Source organism: Gobius niger (genome assembly GCF_951799975.1).
Source record: "Gobius niger genome assembly, chromosome: 7".
NCBI lineage: Eukaryota > Metazoa > Chordata > Actinopteri > Gobiiformes > Gobiidae > Gobius > Gobius niger.
In genome coordinates, this window is record NC_136858.1 from 17,418,951 (window position 1) to 17,441,393 (window position 22,443).

Sequence of the window (22,443 nt, forward strand, 5' to 3'; positions counted from 1 at the left end):
TATGGTGTGTATACGATGGTGTTGAAGTGTTTCATTTTGAAAAAGCTCAAGTTTGGCATCAAGCCAACTAGGCTTCTGGCTCATAAACGAAACAGCTGCTCTCAGCCTCCATTGGATGAGGGTGACAGCAACATTGCTTCTTTATTTCCATGCATGAGCAAGAAGATGTTATTGGTGCCCTCCCCTTCCCCTTAAAACCGTTCAGAAGTTTGATGTTGAGCTCTCTTATTCTCATTGACCCGGTGTGTGTTTTTTGCAGAATGGCTTCACCCCACTCTACATGGCGGCGCAGGAGAATCACCTGGAAGTGGTCCGGTTCCTGTTGGAAAATGGTGCCAGTCAGAGCATGGCCACTGAGGTACAGAACACACTGAGCCAACGTGTCAGAGCGTCACATTTGTGTGTCAAACATGTCAGTCCTTACAGCTGTTGTACTAACCTCCTTCATTTGCTCCTTTCTCTGTGTTGTCTGTGTGAGTTTGTCTGTACCTAACCTCTGTCTCACACCGGCCCTCCCCCTCTCATCTCTGTGTGAGGCACTAGGCACTGCTCCATTGATTGCTAGTGTGTGATGGTGGAGTGACCTTGAGTGGGTCACTGATGAGGTCTGCTCCTCTCCATGGCTCTCGCCGCGGCTGCCGCCACTGCTCTGATTTACGTAGCTCAGCCTATTCACATACAGTACACACTTTTAGCTGTCAGTCAACACACGCGTAAACATGTGCCAAGGCAACAGCCATAAAAATGCTGTCCATGCGTTCTTTGAAAGAAATAACTGCTTAAGAGGCAGCTATTCAGGACATTTTGCACAAGCACAGCACACTGAGCACAGTCTCACATATTTAGGTTACCTGTGAGTTCACCGCAAGTATGTAAGCAGAATACTCCAGCCTGTAAACTAAAGCATTATGACTTGTATCAGTTAAGTATAAGAAACTTATTTCTGTTTTCCATGTAAAAGTGGACTGCAGTTTCAGTAAGACATTGAGATCATAATATATAGAGCGTTCTTATTATAGAAATACATCCTACTTTTGTCATGAGCCTCAGTGAAATGTATTTTTGAAGCTGGTCTATTGCTTTCCTCAGGACGGCTTCACCCCTCTGGCGGTGGCCCTTCAGCAGGGCCATGACCAGGTGGTCTCCTTGCTTTTGGAGAACGATACAAAGGGCAAGGTGCGCCTGCCTGCCCTGCACATCGCCGCTCGCAAGGACGACACCAAGGCCGCGGCCCTGCTCCTGCAGAATGACCACAACGCAGATGTGGAATCGAAGGTGAGGCTACCCTCAGGATCAATAAAGTATCTATCTATCTATCTATCTATCTATCTATCTATCTATCTATCTATCTATCTATCTATCTATCTATCTATCTATCTATCTATCTATCTATCTATCTATCTATCTATCTATCTATCTATCTATCTATCTATCTATCTACTGTTCTTTCATTTCTCACAACAGAAATATGAAGTCATAGTTGGTAATTTAATAAGAAATGTGTGATCTGCAGTTTTCTTTTCTCCTATTTGATTCCAGTATTGATGAACTTGTTACTGAATTGAATAGAATTTAAGTTTATTTTTTTGCATAAATAATAAAACCTTTATTCACTTCAATCAAAAAGCTACTAAAGATCGACAAAATGTACTGTATTACAACATAGCTTTGCACCATACTCCTTCTTTTTCGCTCTGCTCCCCATTCCCTCTTTTGGGAGGCCTTAATCTTCATTTTTTCTCACTAATGACCTATTTTTTGCTCCCCTCTTGGCTGACTCTGTAGATGATGGTGAATAGAGCAACAGAGGTATACCTCTACTCTGTACGTCACACAGACCTTTCATCGCAGTTCATCAAAATGATAAAATAGTTTAGTACTGTATTTGCAGCCCTATCTCCTCTGTGTATTTCCCTAAGTACTGTCTTAGTCCCCATCCATTGCTTCATGTATGTATTAGATGAGATTCCTAGATAAAGTCAGACTAGGCGCATGTGTTCCTAGGACTGGTACAGAGACATGGGTATCAAGGTTTCCTTGATTGAATGGTTTCATGGTTTTCAAAGCTAAACTTTCGGTTATTTGAATATTTATCTTTTTATTTATAATAGAAAAATGTGGTGTGATCTTTGGACTGAAAATTTATAGATTTTTGAAAACACCGTTTCCATGAAACTAATGAACATGATAACCAGCGTTAGCATGGGATGTGGTTATCATTCAATGAGAGCGATTGTTTGTCCATCATGTGCATGGCAACAATGTCCCATTTAGCAATAGAAAATACTAGAGATGCACCGATCCAGCTTTTTTGCTTCCGATGCCGATGCAGGGGGTTGAGCATCTGCAGATATCCAATATTTACCAAGAGACTTTCTGAAAAGTGGCTTACTCTGGAAAATGTAATCGACTCTTTTCTCCATTTTCTCCATCTATTGATAAACTCTTGGATAAACATTTAACAAGGATCAATGGACGTTTCTACACTAAATATCTTTGGGTATCTGACAGGCTTTAGGTTACATTAATATTAACAACTCACATAAAGTGATCTGATCATTACAAATATGATAGATCAGGGTTTTTTTAAAATTAAAATACAAACACTTGGCCAGTATAGCAGTGGCCCATTTTATTTTATTGGGCTACTTTAGGTATTTGTATCATAGTTTCTGTCCCAGCCTTGATAAGTTGACGTTAACATTAGGCTAGCTTTAGCATGCTGTCCAAAATACATTTGCAGAGGCTAAAATTAAAACCTCTGCTCTTCAAAATGATGTGCCGCATGCCGATATTCGCTTAAATTTAGTTGGTGAAAGCTGTGTTTTTAAACTGGTATTGGTTCGGTATCGGATATTTGTAGCCGATACCCGATATTGTATTTTTTCCTGTACCGGCTCCGATATCCAATACCAGTATCGGATCGGTGCATCCCTAGAAAATACCCTTTGAACAGTAATAGTGTGAATACTTTATCCAACATTAATCTTTAAAACTCAAGCATTTGCATGGGACCGAGTTGACTGATTCTTTGGAATACTGTTGCCACACGCCTGGACGACTGAGAGCTTACACAAACATTTCTATGGCTTTGGTTGCATTATTTGAGTTTTCGATCATCATCTGGCATGTTTACAAAACAAGCATGATGAGCTGACAATTGTGAATTGTTATTGCACGTCATGCAATAAAAAGCAAAATAGTGTCCAGAACTATTTGAACCTGATTTTATTGCTTACAACTTTGGGAGGAACTCAAATTAAAAGGTTCAAGCATGTGGTAGCCTACATCATAGCTCTCTAGGATTTTACAATGAGAACAGCTGCTATAGCAAACAGTGCTCTGACTTTAAACTACGATTTCCGGTGTTCTGTCTCATGAACACTTGTTTGACTGGAATGAAAGGCAGTTCTTTTGTTGCTTCAATAGGTGGCAGTCTAAGTGGATTTACTTGGTAGCACAAAGGGGTTACATTAGGAGATTGGTGTCCTCAACCAGATAGAAGACTCTAGTCCCAGTGCTTCTCATTGGTTGTTTTTGATAATAAAGTACAGGGTCATTTTGATGTAACATTGAGTTACATACTTTACATTAGTGGTAAGAGTCAGTGGAGCACCGTACTTTGCTACTCGGGGCCCATGTGTGATGCTTCTGTGTATCTGTCTAGAGAGAGACTCAAAAAAGATAAAACAAAACAACTGGACTTACTTTAAAAAAGACAGTTTCACTGTCCGTCCAGACAGCTTTCTCCACAGACAACATCTCAGCTGTCTGGATGGACAGCAAAACTGTCAGCTCTTTTTTAAAGTAAGTCCAGTTGTTTTGATTCACCTTTTTTTGAGTCTAATTTTCTACCTGGATGACTGAGGAACTACATTGTTTTATCTCTCTAGAGATAATGCTGTGTGCCTTTGTTGTAGCGTGTCTCGTTGAATGTGTCCACGACTGTAGTTTGAATAAACCCATAGTCCACTGGTGGAATTTACATGCATTGTTCATTTGTTTATGTCATGTGATCTGTCTGTCTGCTTGGTCTTCTCAGAGTGGCTTCACTCCTCTCCACATCGCAGCTCACTACGGGAACATCAATGTGGCTACGCTTCTGCTGAACAGAGGGGCTGCTGTGGACTTCATGGCGAGAGTAAGTATGCTCTGCCCTCTGCTGATAAGGAGGGGTAATGGCAGTAAACTAGTGTATTTGAGCTACCTTAAATAGATGTAAGGAGGATATACAAGCTGCACTGTTTTACATTGACTGCTGCACTTGTAAAATATACCCTATACTTCTTATACTTCTTGTATAATTCTGATTAAGGATTTTTATTCACTATTATGTATTTCACAATTGTCATCCTATGTGCTGTAATTACATATTTCTAAGCTTTAAGGCGGTTCACATTAGCAAAGTAAGTTAGTTATATGTTAATCGCTGGTAAATTGTGGGGCATGCAGTGCGTGTGTTTGACATGAGAAAAGCAGCGTCAGCACAGTCTGTATTTGTGTCAGTGTTTGTGCAGGGCTTTGACATTGATTACAGGTTAGACATCACACTGAGGCTTTTCAGTGTTTACAGACTTAAAAAGGGTCACAAACAGACCAACTCTTGCCCACAGTTTCGACACAGTGTTGATTAATGTCTGTTAAGATTTTCTTTTGGTTACTACTGTATATTTTCTGTGTAGAATGACATCACACCTCTTCATGTGGCGTCCAAACGGGGCAACAGCAACATGGTCAAGCTGCTGCTGGACAGAGGCTCCAAAATTGATGCAAAAACCAAGGTTTGTCATCGTGCCTGTTTTATTACAGATTTATATTTTGTCCATAAGCTTGTCATGAAACTTTGCTCCATTCTTTTTCAGGACGGTCTGACACCTCTTCACTGTGGGGCACGGAGTGGTCATGCGCAGGTGGTAGAAATACTACTAGACAGAGGAGCTCCCATATTGTCTAAGACCAAGGTAGCTTCTGTGATCAATTTTGTATTTTTAGAGAAATAAAAGTGAAAGTTATTGGCCAATAAAAGCTGCCACTTCATTCATACATAGCCTGAGAGCAAGTTGGAGCTGATATACTATAGTTTGTCATGGCTCTGTGTCCGTAACGTTTGTCCGACCTCTCCTGAACAGCCTGGCTCCGCTGCGTAGCCCTTCAGTTTGACCGCGCAGGACCAACAGTGTAACAAATAGACATTGTTGTAATGACCTCGTTATAACAATGCTTCTATAACGTCCACAACTTCCTTCACAGTCTTCTCCATGCAGCCAATGCCCTCCTTCTAACTGCTGTGTCTGTGTGTGTGTGTGTCCATCTGCCCATGTGTCCATCTGCTGTGCCCTGGTCTCTCTCTGGCCTGGCTCTGTCCCTCTGTTGTTCTTCCTTTCTGTCTGTACATCTCTCTCCACAGAACGGCCTGTCGCCCCTCCACATGGCCACTCAGGGGGACCACCTCAACTGCGTCCAGCTCCTGATGCAGCACAACGTTCCCGTAGACGACGTCACCAATGACTACCTGACGGCTCTGCATGTCGCTGCGCACTGCGGACACTACAAGGTGGCCAAGCTTCTCGTGGACAAGAAGGCCAACCCAAACGCCAAGGCTCTGGTAATGCCGTTTCTGTGTTACTACTAAGTGATACTGATGTATCACAAACATTTGATTCGTTTTTTTCTCATCATCATTTCTGTGCAGAACGGGTTCACGCCACTTCACATCGCCTGCAAGAAGAACAGAGCCAGGGTGATGGAGCTTTTGCTTAAACATGGAGCATCAATACAAGCAGTCACAGAGGTACACCTATTTCTTTCTTTCTTTCTTTCTTTCTTTCTTTCTTTCTTTCTTTCTTTCTTTCTTTCTTTCTTTCTTTCTTTCTTTCTTTCTTTCTTTCTTTCTTTCTTTCTTTCCTTCCTTCCTTCCTTCCTTCCTTCCTTCCTTCCTTCCTTCCTTCCTTCCTTCCTTCCTTCCTTCCTTCCTTCCTTTCCTTCCTTCCTTCCTTCCTTCCTTCCTTCTTTCCTTTCTTCTTTCCTTGTTCCTTTCCTTCTTTCTTTCCTTCCTTCTTTCTTTGCTCCTTTCTTTCCTTCCTTCTTTCTTTCCGTCTTTCCTTCCTTTCTCTTTCTTTCTTTCCTTCTTTCTTTCTTTCGTCCGTCAGCTCCACACTTTCACCCACCTCCAGTCACTGTCTGGTTCTGAAAGTCAAAATTTCCATAAACCTATTGAATGAGACACATAAGAAGAGTTCGAAGGCTTTTTAGCTACATGTGAGAACTACGGGTCAATGTGTGAATATTTTACAAGACAAATGAAAATACAAATTGCTTTTATAACTTCTTGGTGTGTAAAGGTTTGGATAAATCTTGTGTCTAATGTTCAGTAGTTACAGTATCACTTAGCTGCTTCCCAATGGTAAAAATATTTACTTTTGGAGCCCGGAGGTTTGTGATTCATAGTGTTACGCAACAAATATCCACCTCTTAACATTTATTCTCTCGTTCAACTATGAGCTTTAATTGATAAATTTTGGCATAGTTTAATCTAATATCTTTTGTTTCCCCCTAGTCTGGTCTTACGCCTATCCATGTCGCCGCTTTCATGGGTCATGAGAACATAGTCAATGCACTAACACACCACGGAGCATCCCCAAATACCACCAATGTAGTGAGTGAAATACTCTTTTGTGTTTTGATTTGACCTTAATACCATCACTGTAACATGTTCATTCCAATTAAATTCAGCACAGTGTGACAAAGCATCAATCCCTGTATCTTTTTTCTGTTTTCTAGAGAGGTGAAACAGCTCTCCACATGGCAGCACGGGCCGGCCAGGCCGACGTAGTGCGATACTTGCTTAAAAATGGTGCCCAAGTGGAGACCAAGTCCAAGGTGAGTTCTGTGAGACATAATACCGTAGGTGACACGAAGGCAACGTTTTGTCCTTCGCTTTCTGCGCAGGACGACCAGACAGCGTTGCACATATCCAGTCGGCTCGGGAAAGTCGAAATAGTCCAGCAGCTGCTGCAGTGCGGCGCCTCTGCCAATGCTGCTACCACCTCAGGCTACACCCCACTTCACCTGGCTGCACGCGAAGGACACCAGGATGTAGCGACCATGCTGCTGGAGAACGGAGCTACACTGTCCTCCTCCACAAAGGTCGGTCTTTGTGAAAGCACAGACACAGAAGAAGAGATTGTAAAATATAATTTGTTCTTTATTTTAACGACAACCCCTTTATGCACTAATTCCATTGATTGTGCTTCCAAATTACTCCACTAGTGGGCACTAATATTTGCACCAATGACACCTTCAATCACATTTTCAAGGTCTGTGAGTAATTCAGTTCCTCAAACATAACACACTCTGAAAAAACATTGGCTTTATGAATTTTCTTGTTGTGAATGAGGCTATAGAAAGTGTAAGTCTCTGGCTGAAATGGATTCTCACTCGTCCAATTGTACAGATGAAGGTCAAATAAAAAGATGGACTAGATTTCTAAATAATCCACATGTGGCTGGTTGTGAAATGTGTGTTTTGTTGCCGGGGGGCTGTCCTTGAAGTTGACCTCGTTCAGTGGAACAAATTAGCAAAGGGTAAACCCCACTGTGCAGGTTTCCGCTCTTCCCTTCACTTTCTCTCCTCATTCACTCCATCTCTGAACGTGCACAGCATCTTTGGGGACACCACCCGCGTTCAAGGAAATTATGTCATTCGGACGGATAGGGAATAACAATCTATATCTGACCCAATTCGACTACAACATAACTATCCTGCCTACCCCCTCTCTGACATTACCAACATAAATGTGTATGCCAGTTTGAACCGTGTTACAGAATATCAAATGAGGTCAAGTTCAGAAGCATCTGTGAAAGTCCCACATTCTTCTGGAAAAAGATGACCTAATGTCTTAAAATATCTAGTGCACAGGAAGGAAGCCAAGATTGTCATGATCACGTTACAAAACAAACAAGAGTAATGGAGGCAGCTCAGCAGAATTTTTCTGAGGGTTCCGCAGAAAAAAAAATGTCTTTACAGCATTTTAGCAACTTGCACTGATCCTAATTCAGATTTATATTTGTGGATACGGACATGTGTTATTGAGTGTATTTCATTATTATGCTAGTTGCAAACTTGTGAATTATTTACACAGCTCTCTTTGAATAATTGATTTGCATAACTGTAATAAGAACTTACCTAAAAATTTTCTAATATAATATTTTGCTTATATTTGTAACATACACTGCCTGACAAAAAAAAGGCCACACGCTCTAATATGAGATTGGACTGTTTTTCGCTGTGGCGTTGTTGCAATAAGCTTCTGAAGTGTCAAAAGATCCACCGTTGCATTCATTTTTCACCAAGATCTTGTATTGATGATGGGACAGTGTGACCACTGCACAAAGCGTTCTTCAGCACATCCCAAAGATTCTCCATTGGGTTAAAGCAGTACTGAGTAACTTGTTCACCTTAATAAATCCTTTTCGTAATCCCTCTGGGGGTAATACAAGTGTTAAAGGGATGATTGTGGGGCCAGAAAACCACACTTGTAGCTTTCCTGCTCCGACCTGGAGACCCAATACACACGAATGGAATCTAGCAGAAGTAGCTAACAGGCTAACAGGCAAAGCTAACTGCGTGCTAGCGCCACTTTAACAGTATTTACAGCCAGTTTGAGTGAAAAAAAAATATCCCCATTGTGTAATAGGATGTACAATATCCCTCTCTCCCTTTGTCTTTTCTGTCAGCGTAGTATTTACTCTCTCGGACAATTAATGTGTAAAAAACGTAACATGCTACGATCCCTGCAGTGGCGCTAGGGGCATGAGTTACTTAGTACTGCTTTAAGATTTGAACCATGAGGTGCCAATCCATGTGGGAAAATGATGTCTCCCGTGCTTCCTGAACCACTCTTTCACAAAGTGAGTCCAATGAATCCTGGCATTGTCATTTTGGAATATGCCCGTGCCATCAGGGAAGAAGAAATCCATTGATGGATTAACCTATTCAGGATGTTCAGGTAGTCAGTTGATCTTGTTTTTTGGGCTCATAGTGTTGCTGAACCACTGCAGCAACCGCAAATCAAAACAGTGGCGCCTTTTTTGTTGTTCTTATGTAATAGGCAGTGTTTTTGTTTCTGATCATTGATACATTTTATTTGATTTTCCTTTTATATTTTTTCTTCACAGAAAGGGTTCAGTCCTTTGCATGTAGCAGCAAAGTATGGAAAGATGGAAGTGGCCAGTCTGCTCCTGCAAAAAAGGGCTGCCCCTGATGCTGCTGGGAAGGTGAGATGTTGCTGAAACACTACACGGCGCAGAGGTCGAAACTTTTATGGAAAGCAGGGAAAATTCTGTATGTAAATGTAGAAATAACTGTTACAGCAATCATACATTCTATTTTGTGCAACATCGTTCACTCAGCTGTATCCGTTGAAGTCCTACACTACTTTTTATGAACTTGTCCTAGCATGATGTCGTTAAACACAAACCGTTTTTCTCCATTCTCCCATTCTACTATCGTGTGTCTACTTTGATCACTAGTCTTTTTATGCACACTTATACATCCGTGCATTTGCATTTCGTGTGGTAGTATCTAACCTAGTGCTGCATGCTCGTGTGTTTATGTGTGTGTCCGGCCTGGTGTTTAGAGTGGACTAACTCCACTGCATGTGGCCGCTCACTACGATAATCAGAGAGTGGCACTGCTACTGCTGGACCAGGGAGCTTCCCCTCACTCTGCTGCCAAGGTATAAGCACACAAACATGCCTTTTAAGACCAATGGGGCCAACTAATATCATTAACAAGGCCATAGATCACAGCTTATCTTTATCTACAGAGAGAGTTCATTTCTCAGCAAGCCAGCCTGGATTTGGTCTGCATGTTGCATTATTCTGTGTCTGTTATCTCAAGTCACATTTTACACATTTATTTCAATATTCTGCATTCTGGCGTTTGATATGCTTCCAGAAGCCCTTTAGCTGTGGTATATCGGGCTTTATTAAAGAAAATAAAAACAATATTTGCCAGCTGTTGGGAAGACATACTTTGTTGTTAAGGCGAGACACTACAGGTGAATAGGGAAACTTTTTTAATTTAGAGATATCAATTTGAAACTTTGCTGCAGATTCTTGTCAATTTATGTTTTCATGTAAAAATAAGGCCTTTTAAGCCTAAAAATGCCCAAAATGTCCTATTTTTTCGGCGATGATATCTGAATAATGGTTTAGACCAAGTTAAAATGTATGGTTTTATTTTGTTGATACATAAGTTACAAACACTTTTTTTCTGGGGGGATTTTGGATATAGTTTTAAAATATGTGTTTTTTTGTTGTTGAAAAATCTGTAAAAAATAAATAAATTTTGCCTTGTTTTTTGACATTCAAAAGTTCATCAATCAGACTTGGAGGGAGATATTTAAAAAATTGTCTGAAAAAAAATTGAAAATATTGTTAAGTCTAAGACTGGAAAGTTTGAAGTCTGTAGGTGCTACTGTGGAGATGTCGTTCCACCAATGAGAGAAAAATGCATTTTGAGAAAATGGCTTCTGATATGACAATATCCCAGATTAGTGGAGAAACATTGAATCAGTGAAATAATTATACATGTCATTGTGAAGATTAGGTTTCCAGTCTCAAGTTGAGGGATGAAATGGTCAGAGTGAAGTGAGGTGAAGTTGTCTCGTCTTTTTTAAAAAGGAGAGACATCCCCAGATGTAACACAGCATTTTAAGTTCTAAATAGATAAATCATCCATGTACATATGCAATAACACATTTTATCATATATGTAGTAGTAGTAGAAATGTATTGTCCCCGTGGGGAAATTCATTTGCAGTGAGTGGAAATACACAAATACAACAGTGACCACAGCAGACAAATCCAAACATGTGCCCTGATGAAGACTCGTTTGGGTTGAAACACGTTGACGTTATTAAACCTCTTCACTTTTTGATCTGACGGCTCTTTTGAAGAGATCTCCTTTTTGTCCATTAAACTTTCTTTGTTCAACAAATTTCATAACACACCGTTGACACTCAATTGGCTTCTGTTGCCATGCTGTTGTTATGCTGTGACATCATCTGCATACCCTCTATACAGAATCACCATTTAGAAAGGTGGGATTGATCTTGCCTCCAGACTAGGGTTTAGCTTTTGGCTGCACTCTGCAGCTGTAGTGAACATCCTGGAGGGGAGACATAAACTTAACCCTCATTTATCTTGACTTGACACCTCTGTGTGCTAATACTCTAATCTTTCTCTGGGTCTTATTTATACCTCTCTCCCTTTTATACTTGCCTGGTCTCCTTCCCACTACACTTTGAGTCATTCCTTTCTTTTTCACTTTTACTCTGTCCATAAATTGTTGCACATACGACAGAGTGCTACAGTTGGAATGCTAGGACTATTCATGGCTTTAAGATTAGACTGTGTTGACTACATGGGCTTTCCCAAAGCTTTTTGGCCAAAGGATGCAAAGCAGACATACATTTTTGCATTGTAGGCCTAGCTTCTGTTACTTACTGTACTAGGACATGCGCTTCAAAGCCATTTTAGTGACCCAGACTTTTGAGGACCTCTCAATGCACCATCAGTTAGCTGGCAACATTTGAAGTCTCAGAATAATTTTCTTCAAATCATTAGAAGCACTATGCGATGCCCTTAATTATTACATCATCATGTCTTCTCATCATGTCACATCTCTCTTGTCTGTCCCAGAATGGCTACACGCCTCTACATATAGCTGCCAAAAAGAACCAAATGGACATTGGGACCACACTGCTGGAGTACGGAGCGGACACAAACGCAGTGACACGGCAGGGCATCAGTCCTATTCACCTGGCAGCTCAGGAGGGCAGTGTGGACCTGGTGTCACTGCTGCTGGCCAAGAACGCTAACGTCGACATGTGCAATAAGGTAATCATGCGACATGTGCTCAGCCAACAAAACAGATTGTCAGCAACTTTTAATTATTAAACCAATTGTCTATTTTTTCTCTTTTTAGAATGGACTTACACCTCTTCATTTCGCAGCTCAGGAAGATAAAGTTAATGTTGCGGAAGTCCTTCTCAACCACGGGGCAGATATAAACACCCCCACAAAGGTATTACACAAGCATAACCTAATAATAGTTCAAGTAAACTTGGAAAAACTTCGAGCACATATGTCTATCTTCTGACATATTTTTTCCAGACCTGGATCTCATCCAGAGAATGTACAATTTTGGACTAAATGTTTTGGCAGAAAGCCCTTCCTTCTCTGTTGTATCCACTAAAACTAATGATTTGATCCTTTATTGACTCGTGTGTAGTGTCTGAAAACTGAAAATTGGATGGAAAGGAACTGCTTTAAGAAAATATATTCATTTTGCAGTTCGTTTTCATGTTATCACAGAGAGGGTGATGTTTCTTGGTCATTGCCTTTTCCAAGAAAATTGTTCTGTTTCTTGGTCTGTCCTCTTTCCATGAGTAATGACTATGTTATTAGACTTTTAGTTACCATGCTCTTTTTATCATAAAATGCTGCCCAAGTTTCCAATGCAACATAATAGGTCAAGGTTAAGAGGACTGAAGATGTGAAACTATAATCCATACTTACATTCACACACACCAAATATGAAATCAGCGACTGCTGTGTCACACTGCAGTAAACCATGAGTCCTGCTGTACATGCTCTCACTCAATGCAGTTTGTGGTATTTGAAGGTGGTGCATCACAAGGTTGAACCTGGCCTGTGTGCCGTGAGTGTGCTGACAAGACAGTTTACAGCAAAAAGGTTGTTTACTCGCTCATCTCCTACAGCCCTGTAATGCTACATGCACATAATTCAACTGTCATGCAGTGAGTTGGTTGCAGCAAGGACAATGCATGAATACCTAATTAGGTGGACAACAAAACAACAACCGAAATCATACATATTGTTTAGTGCTTTTACCTCTGATTTTTATGCTTTTTTCCCCCTTCAGATGGGCTACACTCCATTGCACGTGGCTTGTCATTATGGTAACTCAAAGATAGCAAACTTCCTGTTGAACCATCATGCAAGAATAAATGGCAAAACCAAGGTAGAGAAAGACACTATACACTCCTCTCATGTTTGTAAAATGATGCTTTACATTAAACTTCACCTGTGTGTGTGTTCTCTGCAGACTGGGTACACTCCTCTCCACCAGGCTGCTCAACAGGGCCATACACATATCGTCAACCTGCTGCTTCAGCACGGAGCCTCAGCCAATGAGCTCACCCTGGTCAGTGCACAAACACAATTACAGCATGCTCGCACGCTCAAACAGGAGCTCACAACTCATGACTCTTTGTGTTGTGTTTGTCTGTCTGTGGCCAGAACGGGAACACGGCCTTGTCCATCGCGCGCCGTCTCGGGTACATCTCAGTGGTAGATACACTGCGGCCGGTAACTGATGATAACTTGAACTCAATGGTAAGGATTATGTCATCCACACAAATTATACACACAAAACAAAATGACTCTGTTTAGTGTTGTACTGAAGTTGATAAATTACCTTGACATGAGCATTTAAATATAAGGCGGTTTATATCGTAGCTTGAATTTGTGACAAGAATACAGCAGGAGACATTGAATAAAGAGAGTCAGCAAAGAGGTCAAAACACTGCATCATCAGCATCTAGTCTATTACTCAATAATGTGACCCAAAGATCAAGGTCATTTACATGCACCTTGGTACCACTCTTCCATTATTTATTGTACATTTACCTGCTGTTGTATCTACTCTGTAAAGAACATACTGCAGCTGCTTTATGTGAATAAACAATCTCATTTAATTTACATGGCAATATTGGGTTTCTTTTGAAGTTGTATGTTTCAGTTGACCTTAAATAACATCCCACAATGTTTTTCTCGCAGCAGGTCCCATCAGAAAAACATAAAATCAACGTCCCAGAGACAATGAACGAGTTCCTGGACATGTCTGATGATGAAGGTATGAAATATGCCATTTATTTGTTAGCATGTCTTACGCAAAAAAGATGTGGCTTTTCTTCGAATGGGTAATTCCCCCCTTTGCCAGCGGAGGGCAGTACAAGCAGATAATGTTCATCAAGTGTATACACACTACAGCCATATTCAATTAAAATTAAAGGTGGAAAAAAGTACGCTGAGATGCTCAAATGCAGTTTTTAAGCCCCAATTATGCATCATAGTATGTCCACTTTAAAGCAGTACTAAGTTACTTGGTTACCATAATAAATCCTTTCCGTAGTCCCTTTGGGGGTAATATAAGTGCTAATGGGATGATTGGGGGGGTCTTTCATCTCCCCCTGGTGTCTCTGGCCAGAAAACCACAATTGCAACTTCCCTGCCACCGGGTCGGAGCCACCAATACACACTACTAGAATCACGCAGAAGAAGCTAGCAGGCTAACGGGCAAAGCTAACTGTGGACTAGCACCACTTTAACAGTATTTACTGCCAAGTTTGAGTGAAAAAAAATATCTCCATTGTGTAATTGGATGTACAATATCCCTCTGTCCCTTTGTCTTTTCTGTCAGCGTAGTATTTACTCTCACGGACAATTAATAAGTAAAAAATCGCAACGTGCTACGACACCTTCAGTGACGCTTATGGCCTCTGGGGGCAAATTATGTTCAGTTTCTCCCTAAAACATTTGTGTAATTTCTATCCTATATAGATGAAGATGTTTTCAGTGTTGATACTACTGGTGAAACTGCTTGCTCATTTAGAGCTCTGAAATTAATTCCAAGTCAAGTACATCCCCTGAGTGAATCTATAATTCAGTTGCTCTGGTGTGTCCACAAAGTAATCCCTGGTGTGTTTGGTACTTACATAAGACTAAGATGGGGAATTGCCTCCATAATGCTGCAAAGCTAAAGTGTTTGTTGACTGAAGTTTAGGACTAAAGTCACGTACAGTAGTTTGTTCTGCCACTGTCACTTGTTTTGATCCACGAAGCCACCGTTGTGTAAAATTGATGAGCTTGTTCACGGGCTGCTGCTCCGGCCGTGTGGAGTTTCTGTCAGCTGATACACTCACAGGTTACACACATGGAATAACACGCACACACGGCCTGGATGGATCTGGTGAGCTGGGCAAAGGTTATTTGCTCATATAATATATTCTGTATTTAAGGTGCACATTCATCATGTTGGAATTATAAATAACAGTATCTGCTGCCGTGTGCCTTTATATAAACTGTTTATAAAATGTGCATAATTTATCAACATTGGACTTGGACCAGGAGAAGTGGATACACACGTCAACTAGCCCATGTCTCTGGCCTGGATTCATTCAAATGTGTAACATTTACCATGTGTTGGTTCATATCTGTGATTGTAGTGATACAAAGCAATCATCATGCTGAAACAGGGGGCAGAATGCTTCCTGCATGTAAGGAGTTTCCATGGCACTCTTTAATCCTATATAAGGGAGCATATCCTATTAGGCTGAGAGTAAAGTGAGTGTGACAGGTCACGGCTGTGTATTTCTGTGCACAGGAAAAGCTTCGGTAATTACACGCTCATGCTTTATAAAGACTTCCATTGTCCCTAATTGAACCGTTTTTAGAATGGAACTTAAGTCCATATGCTATTATCACATCAGAACTTTCCTCGCTTTATAGGTCAACAAAGTTTCAGCCCAGGCCAGCCCTTTCATTTTTGTTGTATCAAGTTAGTTGCCTATCTGAGACTAACACGGTTTAGGGTAGTGTGGAAATGGCTGTTATTGCGTTATTTGATCATTAGATTATTGTTATTCCCGCCCTCCCCATCGCCGCTGCTGTCTGCCCTCAGAGGAGCGTTGGGAGGGCTCTGTGACTCGTCGCTGTCACTTGTTGAGTTCCCTGACTCACTAAACTACAGCAGACACGGTCTGCCGGTGACTCGACAGAGAGCGACGCCATTCACGCCGTAGACGTACTTTCTCTGTCTTTAAATCCAGTCAGATGAGCTTTGGTTGAGCCGTCTCTACTGGGGTTAGTATTAACCTCGGTGCTGCCGGTTGCGTCAAGTGGATTGGACAACACATTTTGCCTTTTCTACCGCAAGGAAAGGAAATACTTTTACACTTTAATGAATTTAAAGCGCTAACTGAGATGCGCCTCACCCGCGCGACCGCATCACATGCTCAGCGGAGTTTGTTCGGAGCGGAATTAGGAGCGCATCGAGGAGGCAACATTTTCCATCAGCAACAGTTGCACTGAGTGGATAAGTCACTGTCCAACCTTCTCTTTGGATTTACCCTTGAACTTTGGGCACCTTTTAAAGCAATAACAATGGATATCTCTGCGGTGAATAAAAGTAAGTTGCTTAGAAGTTTTAGGCTATTTAATGCAGACAAACTTTAAAATGCATGAGGCAGAGTGTTGGAGAAGCCCTGGTGAGAGCTTGGATGCGTGATTGGGATGGCAATTACTACAGCATGCTTTATTTCCAAGTGATCTATGTTACGTTACACGAATAGTAGCCAACTGTTAGACTAGATGCATAATAGGCCATAAACTTCACTAAAGGGTAGACTATTGCATTGAACAATTCTTCCCCATATTCTGTGAACATCCACTTAGTGTTTTTTTAAAATTAATATATTATTAGGCTTTACAATAATTTTTGTAGTAGCGTATAATATATATTACCGTAGTACTTTGATCGGGGTTATTTATAGATCGACATATGTAGGACGAGTTTATTTTGAAACTGGGTACCGGAAATACGCGCGTCCCTGCGCTCTGGCCTCACGCGGGTGCTGCCGTGTGATCGGAGTGCGGCAATATCCAAGGCACGGGGAGGGGCTGCGGGGAAGGAGCACTGTGTTGCAGGCAGGACAGAGCTGGAAGATGAGGGAGAAGGAGAAACACAGTAGCCGCTCTGGCGGCTTTATAGAGCGGCGTGTCATCGTTCACCGGTCCGCCGATCGAGGTGCGCTGCGGTTTTGCTGTATTTTTGCTTTATTGGAGTCACTGCTGGGACTTTGATGGCTTTGTTACATGTTAGGTTCGTCTTTGAGTGTCTCGAGGAGAGCTGCGTTTGGTTTTACAGAGATCCAGATGTGGTGCAAAGTGTATTTTTACTCTTCATTTCATTTCATTTTTTATTTTATTTCTTTCATTTGAATGGCCAATGCACCACCAGCATTTTACATGGGAATGAAAGGAGCAGAAATAAGTCATAACTTAAAATATCTGCCCCTATCCATTTTTTATGCTGCATCTTTAAAGCGTCCCCGTTTACCCTATAAAATTGCGTGGTTTTACCCTATCCCGATGTTTCTCAGATGTTTTTGTTGTGATACAGTCAAATGCAGTGAGCTAAGTGAAAGTTGCAGTGGGCGATGCAGTGTGTGAATGTACAATGAATAATGCTGAATAATGACTCTATCCTCAAGTACAAGCAGCACATAAGTAGTGGTATGTTGGCTGGATGGCCTCTTCTCTAGATTGAAGTAACTGAGTGGTTTTTACCTTTACCAGGTGATGAGGCTATGACCGGGGACACAGACAAGTACCTGCGGCCACAGGATCTCAAGGAGCTTGGGGATGACTCTCTACCTCAGGAGGGTTACATGGGTTTCAGTATTGGAGCTCGCTCGGCCAGGTGAGCACTGGTCTCTCAAAACTCTGCTTTGCTGCAGCAGTGGCCTGTTGGCTTGTTATTGATGCCTTATTTAGTTTTTTTCTTTTTCTTTTTTTGATTTTTAATTGTTAAAGAATTCAAAGTTGATTGAATGACGTCAATGTTCATCAACTTGACTTTTTGCTTCACTTATGCTAATGTCTTTGCTCAATTCAAAGTGTACCAACACTGTACACAAAAGCAAATAATAGGATCTGATCTGCCACAATTGCATCTGGAAAAATGCCATGCAATTATTCCAGCTGACAAAATGATTCAGCATTTTGTGCCCCTATTCATGTGCAATCCAAAGTGCTGATAGTGTCACAGCTAGAAATGTGAACAACTTTTCAAGTGCAACATCCATGTGTTGTCAAGCTCAGACTGTAAGTTGTGTCCGATAGAAAGTGAACAAAACAAATTGATGTTATTCATGATAGATTCATACTAAATGCGCTTTCGCTAAACCTTTAGATATTCCATTTTGAAGAAGAATATTTTATGAACACTTCTAAATGGCACATTAATTCCACAGTTGCAGTATATTCATTCTGATTGTACATTTTTTGTCTTGCGTTTTGTTAATGACATTGGCATTGCTTTGATTTTTCTTTGTTTTCTTACTTTTTTCTTGTACATTTGCACACACATACCCCACACAGATACAAAGTGCAACATGTGCATCAAAGACTCAAGGATGGCAATGAGACACTGCCCAGTGCTCACGCTTCAATGTTTTCAAATTGCTTTGCTTTTCACTTCAGTTTTTTGTTCTTCTCCTTCTTGCACCCTGTCTGTCATTCTAGCCCTAGAGTCAGGTAAGATATGTAATAGTTGTAAAGATAGTCTTGAATGTCCTTTTTCATTAAGTACTTCAGATCCATAACTCATTTGACTAAATCTAGATTTGTTTGCACTTGCGTCATCATTTTCATGTGCTGTCTCTCCGTGCAGTGTCTTTAACTTCCTGTCCTGTGTACATGTGCTAATTTCTCCATCAAAATACATCCCATCCATTGTCCCTGTGCTTACCCAGGTGTAAAAAAGGAGACACTATTTCGTGTTGTTTTTTGTCGAGTTGTTTATGTTGTTTTGTGTGTGTGTGTGTGTGTGTGTGCGGGTGTGTGGCCCTCAGTGTAACTTCCAGGGATCAAACTGCTACTGCATTAAGTTTTTAATTAGATTCTTATTTTTATGAAGTACATTTGATCACGTTTTTTTTTAGAGATGGAAACTTAACATAGAATTCCGGTTGGTCCGGTTGGGGACAGAAGATGGAAATTAGCTTTAGCTATAATCCTGCATTTTGATTATATTGTACTTTTTGTATATGCATTATGCCTTTTAAATAAATAAATACAAATACAGAATTTAGAAAAGGGGATGAAGGAGAAAGCTAGAAAGAGGAGGAAGCTGCGAGAACAAACAGTTAGTCGGGGGGGAAGCAGAGGGAAACGGTGTTGATATAGAGCGGCGCTATCATGCCAGCCGCTCCATTCAGGCCACACAGAGTTGCTGGGTAACTTCCATGGAGGGTTCGGCAGGCTTGCTGAATAAAGGCCTTCTCTCTGTGCTGAATAGTGGACCCAGTCAAACACGCTGAGCTTTGCATTTTCCCAACTGTCCACTCTGATCTGTTCACACACACACACACGCACACACACACATACTGACATACAGTGTTTCCCATAGACTTTGGATGAGATTATGGTGGTACTGGAGATCCTTATTGGTGGCATTTGAATCATGAGATTTCATTGATAGATCGCCCTTTTTTTCCTTCTGAAATGCACTGTTACTTATCAAACATCTAGCGGCAAAAGTTTCTTGTAACTAACTAACTGTAAATAAAACTCAGTGGATATAATAGTTAAGAAAGTATTGTTTCATCTTTTAGAAAGCGGAATGTATTTTATGATCCACTCATTTTTTATGTGAAGCTTATTGCTTTCACTGCAGGTAATAAAATTAGTATAAAGGCCATTATTGTGTCCTCTATTAATGGGAAACACGAGACGCTCTGGGACAGTAAGACACCATTTTCAGTTCAGGTTTGTTTTGAATTGGAACAGCGCTGTCTTTTTTTTCCTACTTGATGACTCAAATGCAGGGGTCCGGTGGCTGCTATTGCACAACCCGTCTAATAAAATTCCTGATGTGAGAAATTGTGCGAGAAAAAGCTGCAGCCCTGCGTTCAACTGCAAAGGGTAAAGGCAGATGTTGTTGTACGCTCAGGCCTAAAGTACGCTGCAGCAAGATGGATAGAAAGGCCTGGCGTCTCCTCTCCATCTCTGAAACTGGTTTAGGTCAGCTGCTAATCTTAGACCAAAGGAGTGCAGTCACATTACACAGGCGTCGTTCTGTCAAATCCCTCTGTGTTTTTAGTTACGTCATTCAGTTATATTAGTTTTGCATTTAGCGCAGTTGATGTAGCCTTTCTGCTTTCCCCCGATGCTCTTATCTCTTTGAATGCAAACTTTCCTCCTTCCAATTTCCATCTCTGAATGTCCTCTTGCTAGTCTGAAGCCCTGACCCTTCCTTTCTTTCTGGGCTCTGCCTGACAGCCTGGTTCCCTGGAGGTTGCATGTAATAATGGACTTCTTGCTTTGTGTTTTATTTTGTGTTCCCGTGACTTGTTGTTGCCTGTGGCACCGGGTTGCGTGGTAACCTATAGCCTCCGCTCCTTCAGTTCGGATAGGTCCAACACACTCAACCGGAGCTCTTTTGCACGGGACAGTATGATGATCGAAGAGATTTTGGCCCCCACAAAAGACACGGTAAGTGCAGTGTTCCCTAGTTATGATTAATTTATCAACTTTGCCTGTTATCTCAAGTACCATCGGAACCATTTGTGTTGTTGATATTTTTCCTCTCTCTCCAATGTCTATCTTGTAAAAAATACTTTCTTTTAGGTCATAGCATGGAAGGTCAAAGATGCCCTGCTTTTGAGATAGCACTGAAAGTGAACATGTAGAGTTTTATAGCTTAAAATAGTGCTTTACTGAGAGAAAACTGCCGCATCGGCACAGCACATCCATTTAGCCCCACACTTCTTTAGGAAAGAACAGTCTGATTGAACCAATCTAATGAGCTAATAATCATGGAGTAAATAATCTTTTAAATATATACGCTTTACACAGTATTGACATCACTCTAAGTATGCATGTCTCCTCTTCCTAAAGCTTCAGAGTGTCTGTAAAGACATATCCTACTTGGTTGACCCCCTAAACAAGGTATTATCTGTTGCTATAGTCAATCATCAGTTTTATTTCTTATTTTTTTCATACAATCATCAGGATTTTCATTATAGTATATTGTTGTAAATTCTGTGTCTTTTTACGTTTTTGTCTTTTTGAGGGTCCAATATAATTCCCATTATTCGCTGCATCAATCATAAGACTTATGTATTTGAGTAAACATTTGTTTTATTGTTTTTGTCAAAGATATGCTCAGTAGGTAACTGAGAAGTGGTGTGGTGTCGCTCACATTTGATTAGCTTGTCACATTTCCATGCTTCACAGATATGGCTTCTTTCTGTCACTGTCGTTCTCTCGTGCTATATTTGTTCCTCAGCTTTACATGTGCTGTTTTGTCTCTTGCTTGTTTCACAGCACCTCGCTGTGACCAGGGACTACAGCAATGAGTGCATGCGGCGCTACAGTTGGACTCCGGACATGATGGACCACAGCCACCACACGGTGTCCAGTCCCATTCACTCCGGGTTAGTACAGTCTGTTACTCTTATGAAACATCATAGACACATAAGGAAGAGTAGACCTGATTATCTTAATGTTTTACTGCCAGCATGTTCTATATGTTGATGATAAATCATTTGTTCACTGAAAATACTTGCATGTTGCATTGAAGAATCATGCTCTAGAGGAGCTGCAAAACACGGTTTTGAGGGACTGGGCTAAAATTATGTCCCACATTCAAAGTCAATGTCCACAGAAACTAATAATTCCAGCTTTTTGGACCTATTGTGAATCATAACTTTTCTCGTTCTGTTAGGCCAGTGTATTTTTCTGCCGCATATCCAATACAATGAGCCATGACACATACTGCACAAGACCTGCAGCATTGTCCTGCTACTGTTCACATGAGGCTATATTCAGAAAATACATACTTCCTTATTTTTATTGAAATTAAGTTGCATCCAAGTGAACCATCTCTTTACTTTGGTTAAACTGATGGAAAGCTCATGTAATTTGAATATTTACAGCAGACGGCTGTAGATAAATGCTTTGGTAAACCTGTACACTTTTCTTTTTATATTTTGTGAAATGTTTTTTTCACTTCTTTCTTGAAACATTTTTGATTGCACTTCATTGGGATGGCATCGGTTTATAGCAAGCTAGTAGTGTAAGTCATTTTGTAGCGCTCTGATCATCCTGACCAGCGGTGACTGCTTGTTATTTCCTAGGCTTTGGAAAGATAGGCATTGTCATTTCACTCAAAATCTTTCATTAAACAAAATGTGAGTGACGTCTGTGTGCTTCTGAATGATGAGCTGACAATTATTGCCCTGTAAACGGCTCCTAAAGACGTTTTTTTTTTTTGTTGAGGTTTGTCTCCTGCATTGTCCCATGTGTTTTTTTTCCAGCTTCTCCTCCCCGCTCCCTCAGTATGACTCCAGGTGACGACTGAGTCCACTGCTCTTTCCCATGATGCCACAGTGATTTCACACCCTCTTCTGTTGTCATTTACCTTTTTTGACAGTGTCTTTTCACATTTCCATCTGTGTGGTTTGGTGTTTCATCTGCAATGCATAGATTTTAGATGACTTTTCCCTCTGTGTTTGAAACATTTAATGTCATCAATGCAGTAGTATAAATATACATCAACTCACTTCTAG

At 40.9% G+C, this 22,443-nt stretch overlaps 1 protein-coding gene across 17 annotated transcripts in view; it reads left to right on the forward strand.

Moving 5' to 3' along the window:
- Positions 1-22,443, forward strand: part of LOC306965303 (ankyrin-3-like) — a gene marked incomplete at its 3' end in the record, with an annotated part of 96,108 nt that overhangs the window by 49,993 nt on the left and 23,672 nt on the right. For 4 of the 17 annotated variants that reach the window (XM_079559615.1, XM_079559616.1, XM_079559613.1 and 1 more), the window contains exons 5-29: positions 260-358; positions 1,090-1,275; positions 1,786-1,809; positions 4,043-4,141; positions 4,683-4,781; positions 4,863-4,961; positions 5,408-5,605; positions 5,693-5,791; positions 6,557-6,655; positions 6,781-6,879; positions 6,949-7,146; positions 9,177-9,275; positions 9,638-9,736; positions 11,705-11,902; positions 11,991-12,089; positions 12,951-13,049; positions 13,134-13,232; positions 13,328-13,423; positions 13,868-13,943; positions 17,447-17,570; positions 18,395-18,406; positions 20,263-20,365; positions 20,771-20,821; positions 21,200-21,309; positions 22,192-22,224. In XM_079559615.1, coding sequence (XP_079415741.1) covers positions 260-358; positions 1,090-1,275; positions 1,786-1,809; positions 4,043-4,141; positions 4,683-4,781; positions 4,863-4,961; positions 5,408-5,605; positions 5,693-5,791; positions 6,557-6,655; positions 6,781-6,879; positions 6,949-7,146; positions 9,177-9,275; positions 9,638-9,736; positions 11,705-11,902; positions 11,991-12,089; positions 12,951-13,049; positions 13,134-13,232; positions 13,328-13,423; positions 13,868-13,943; positions 17,447-17,570; positions 18,395-18,406; positions 20,263-20,365; positions 20,771-20,821; positions 21,200-21,309; positions 22,192-22,224 — 2,597 coding nt within the window. The remainder of the gene's footprint in view (positions 1-259; positions 359-1,089; positions 1,276-1,785; positions 1,810-4,042; positions 4,142-4,682; positions 4,782-4,862; positions 4,962-5,407; positions 5,606-5,692; positions 5,792-6,556; positions 6,656-6,780; positions 6,880-6,948; positions 7,147-9,176; positions 9,276-9,637; positions 9,737-11,704; positions 11,903-11,990; positions 12,090-12,950; positions 13,050-13,133; positions 13,233-13,327; positions 13,424-13,867; positions 13,944-17,446; positions 17,571-18,394; positions 18,407-20,262; positions 20,366-20,770; positions 20,822-21,199; positions 21,310-22,191; positions 22,225-22,443) is intronic. The other 13 variants (XM_079559620.1, XM_079559626.1, XM_079559617.1 and 10 more) reach the window with 11 other exon arrangements.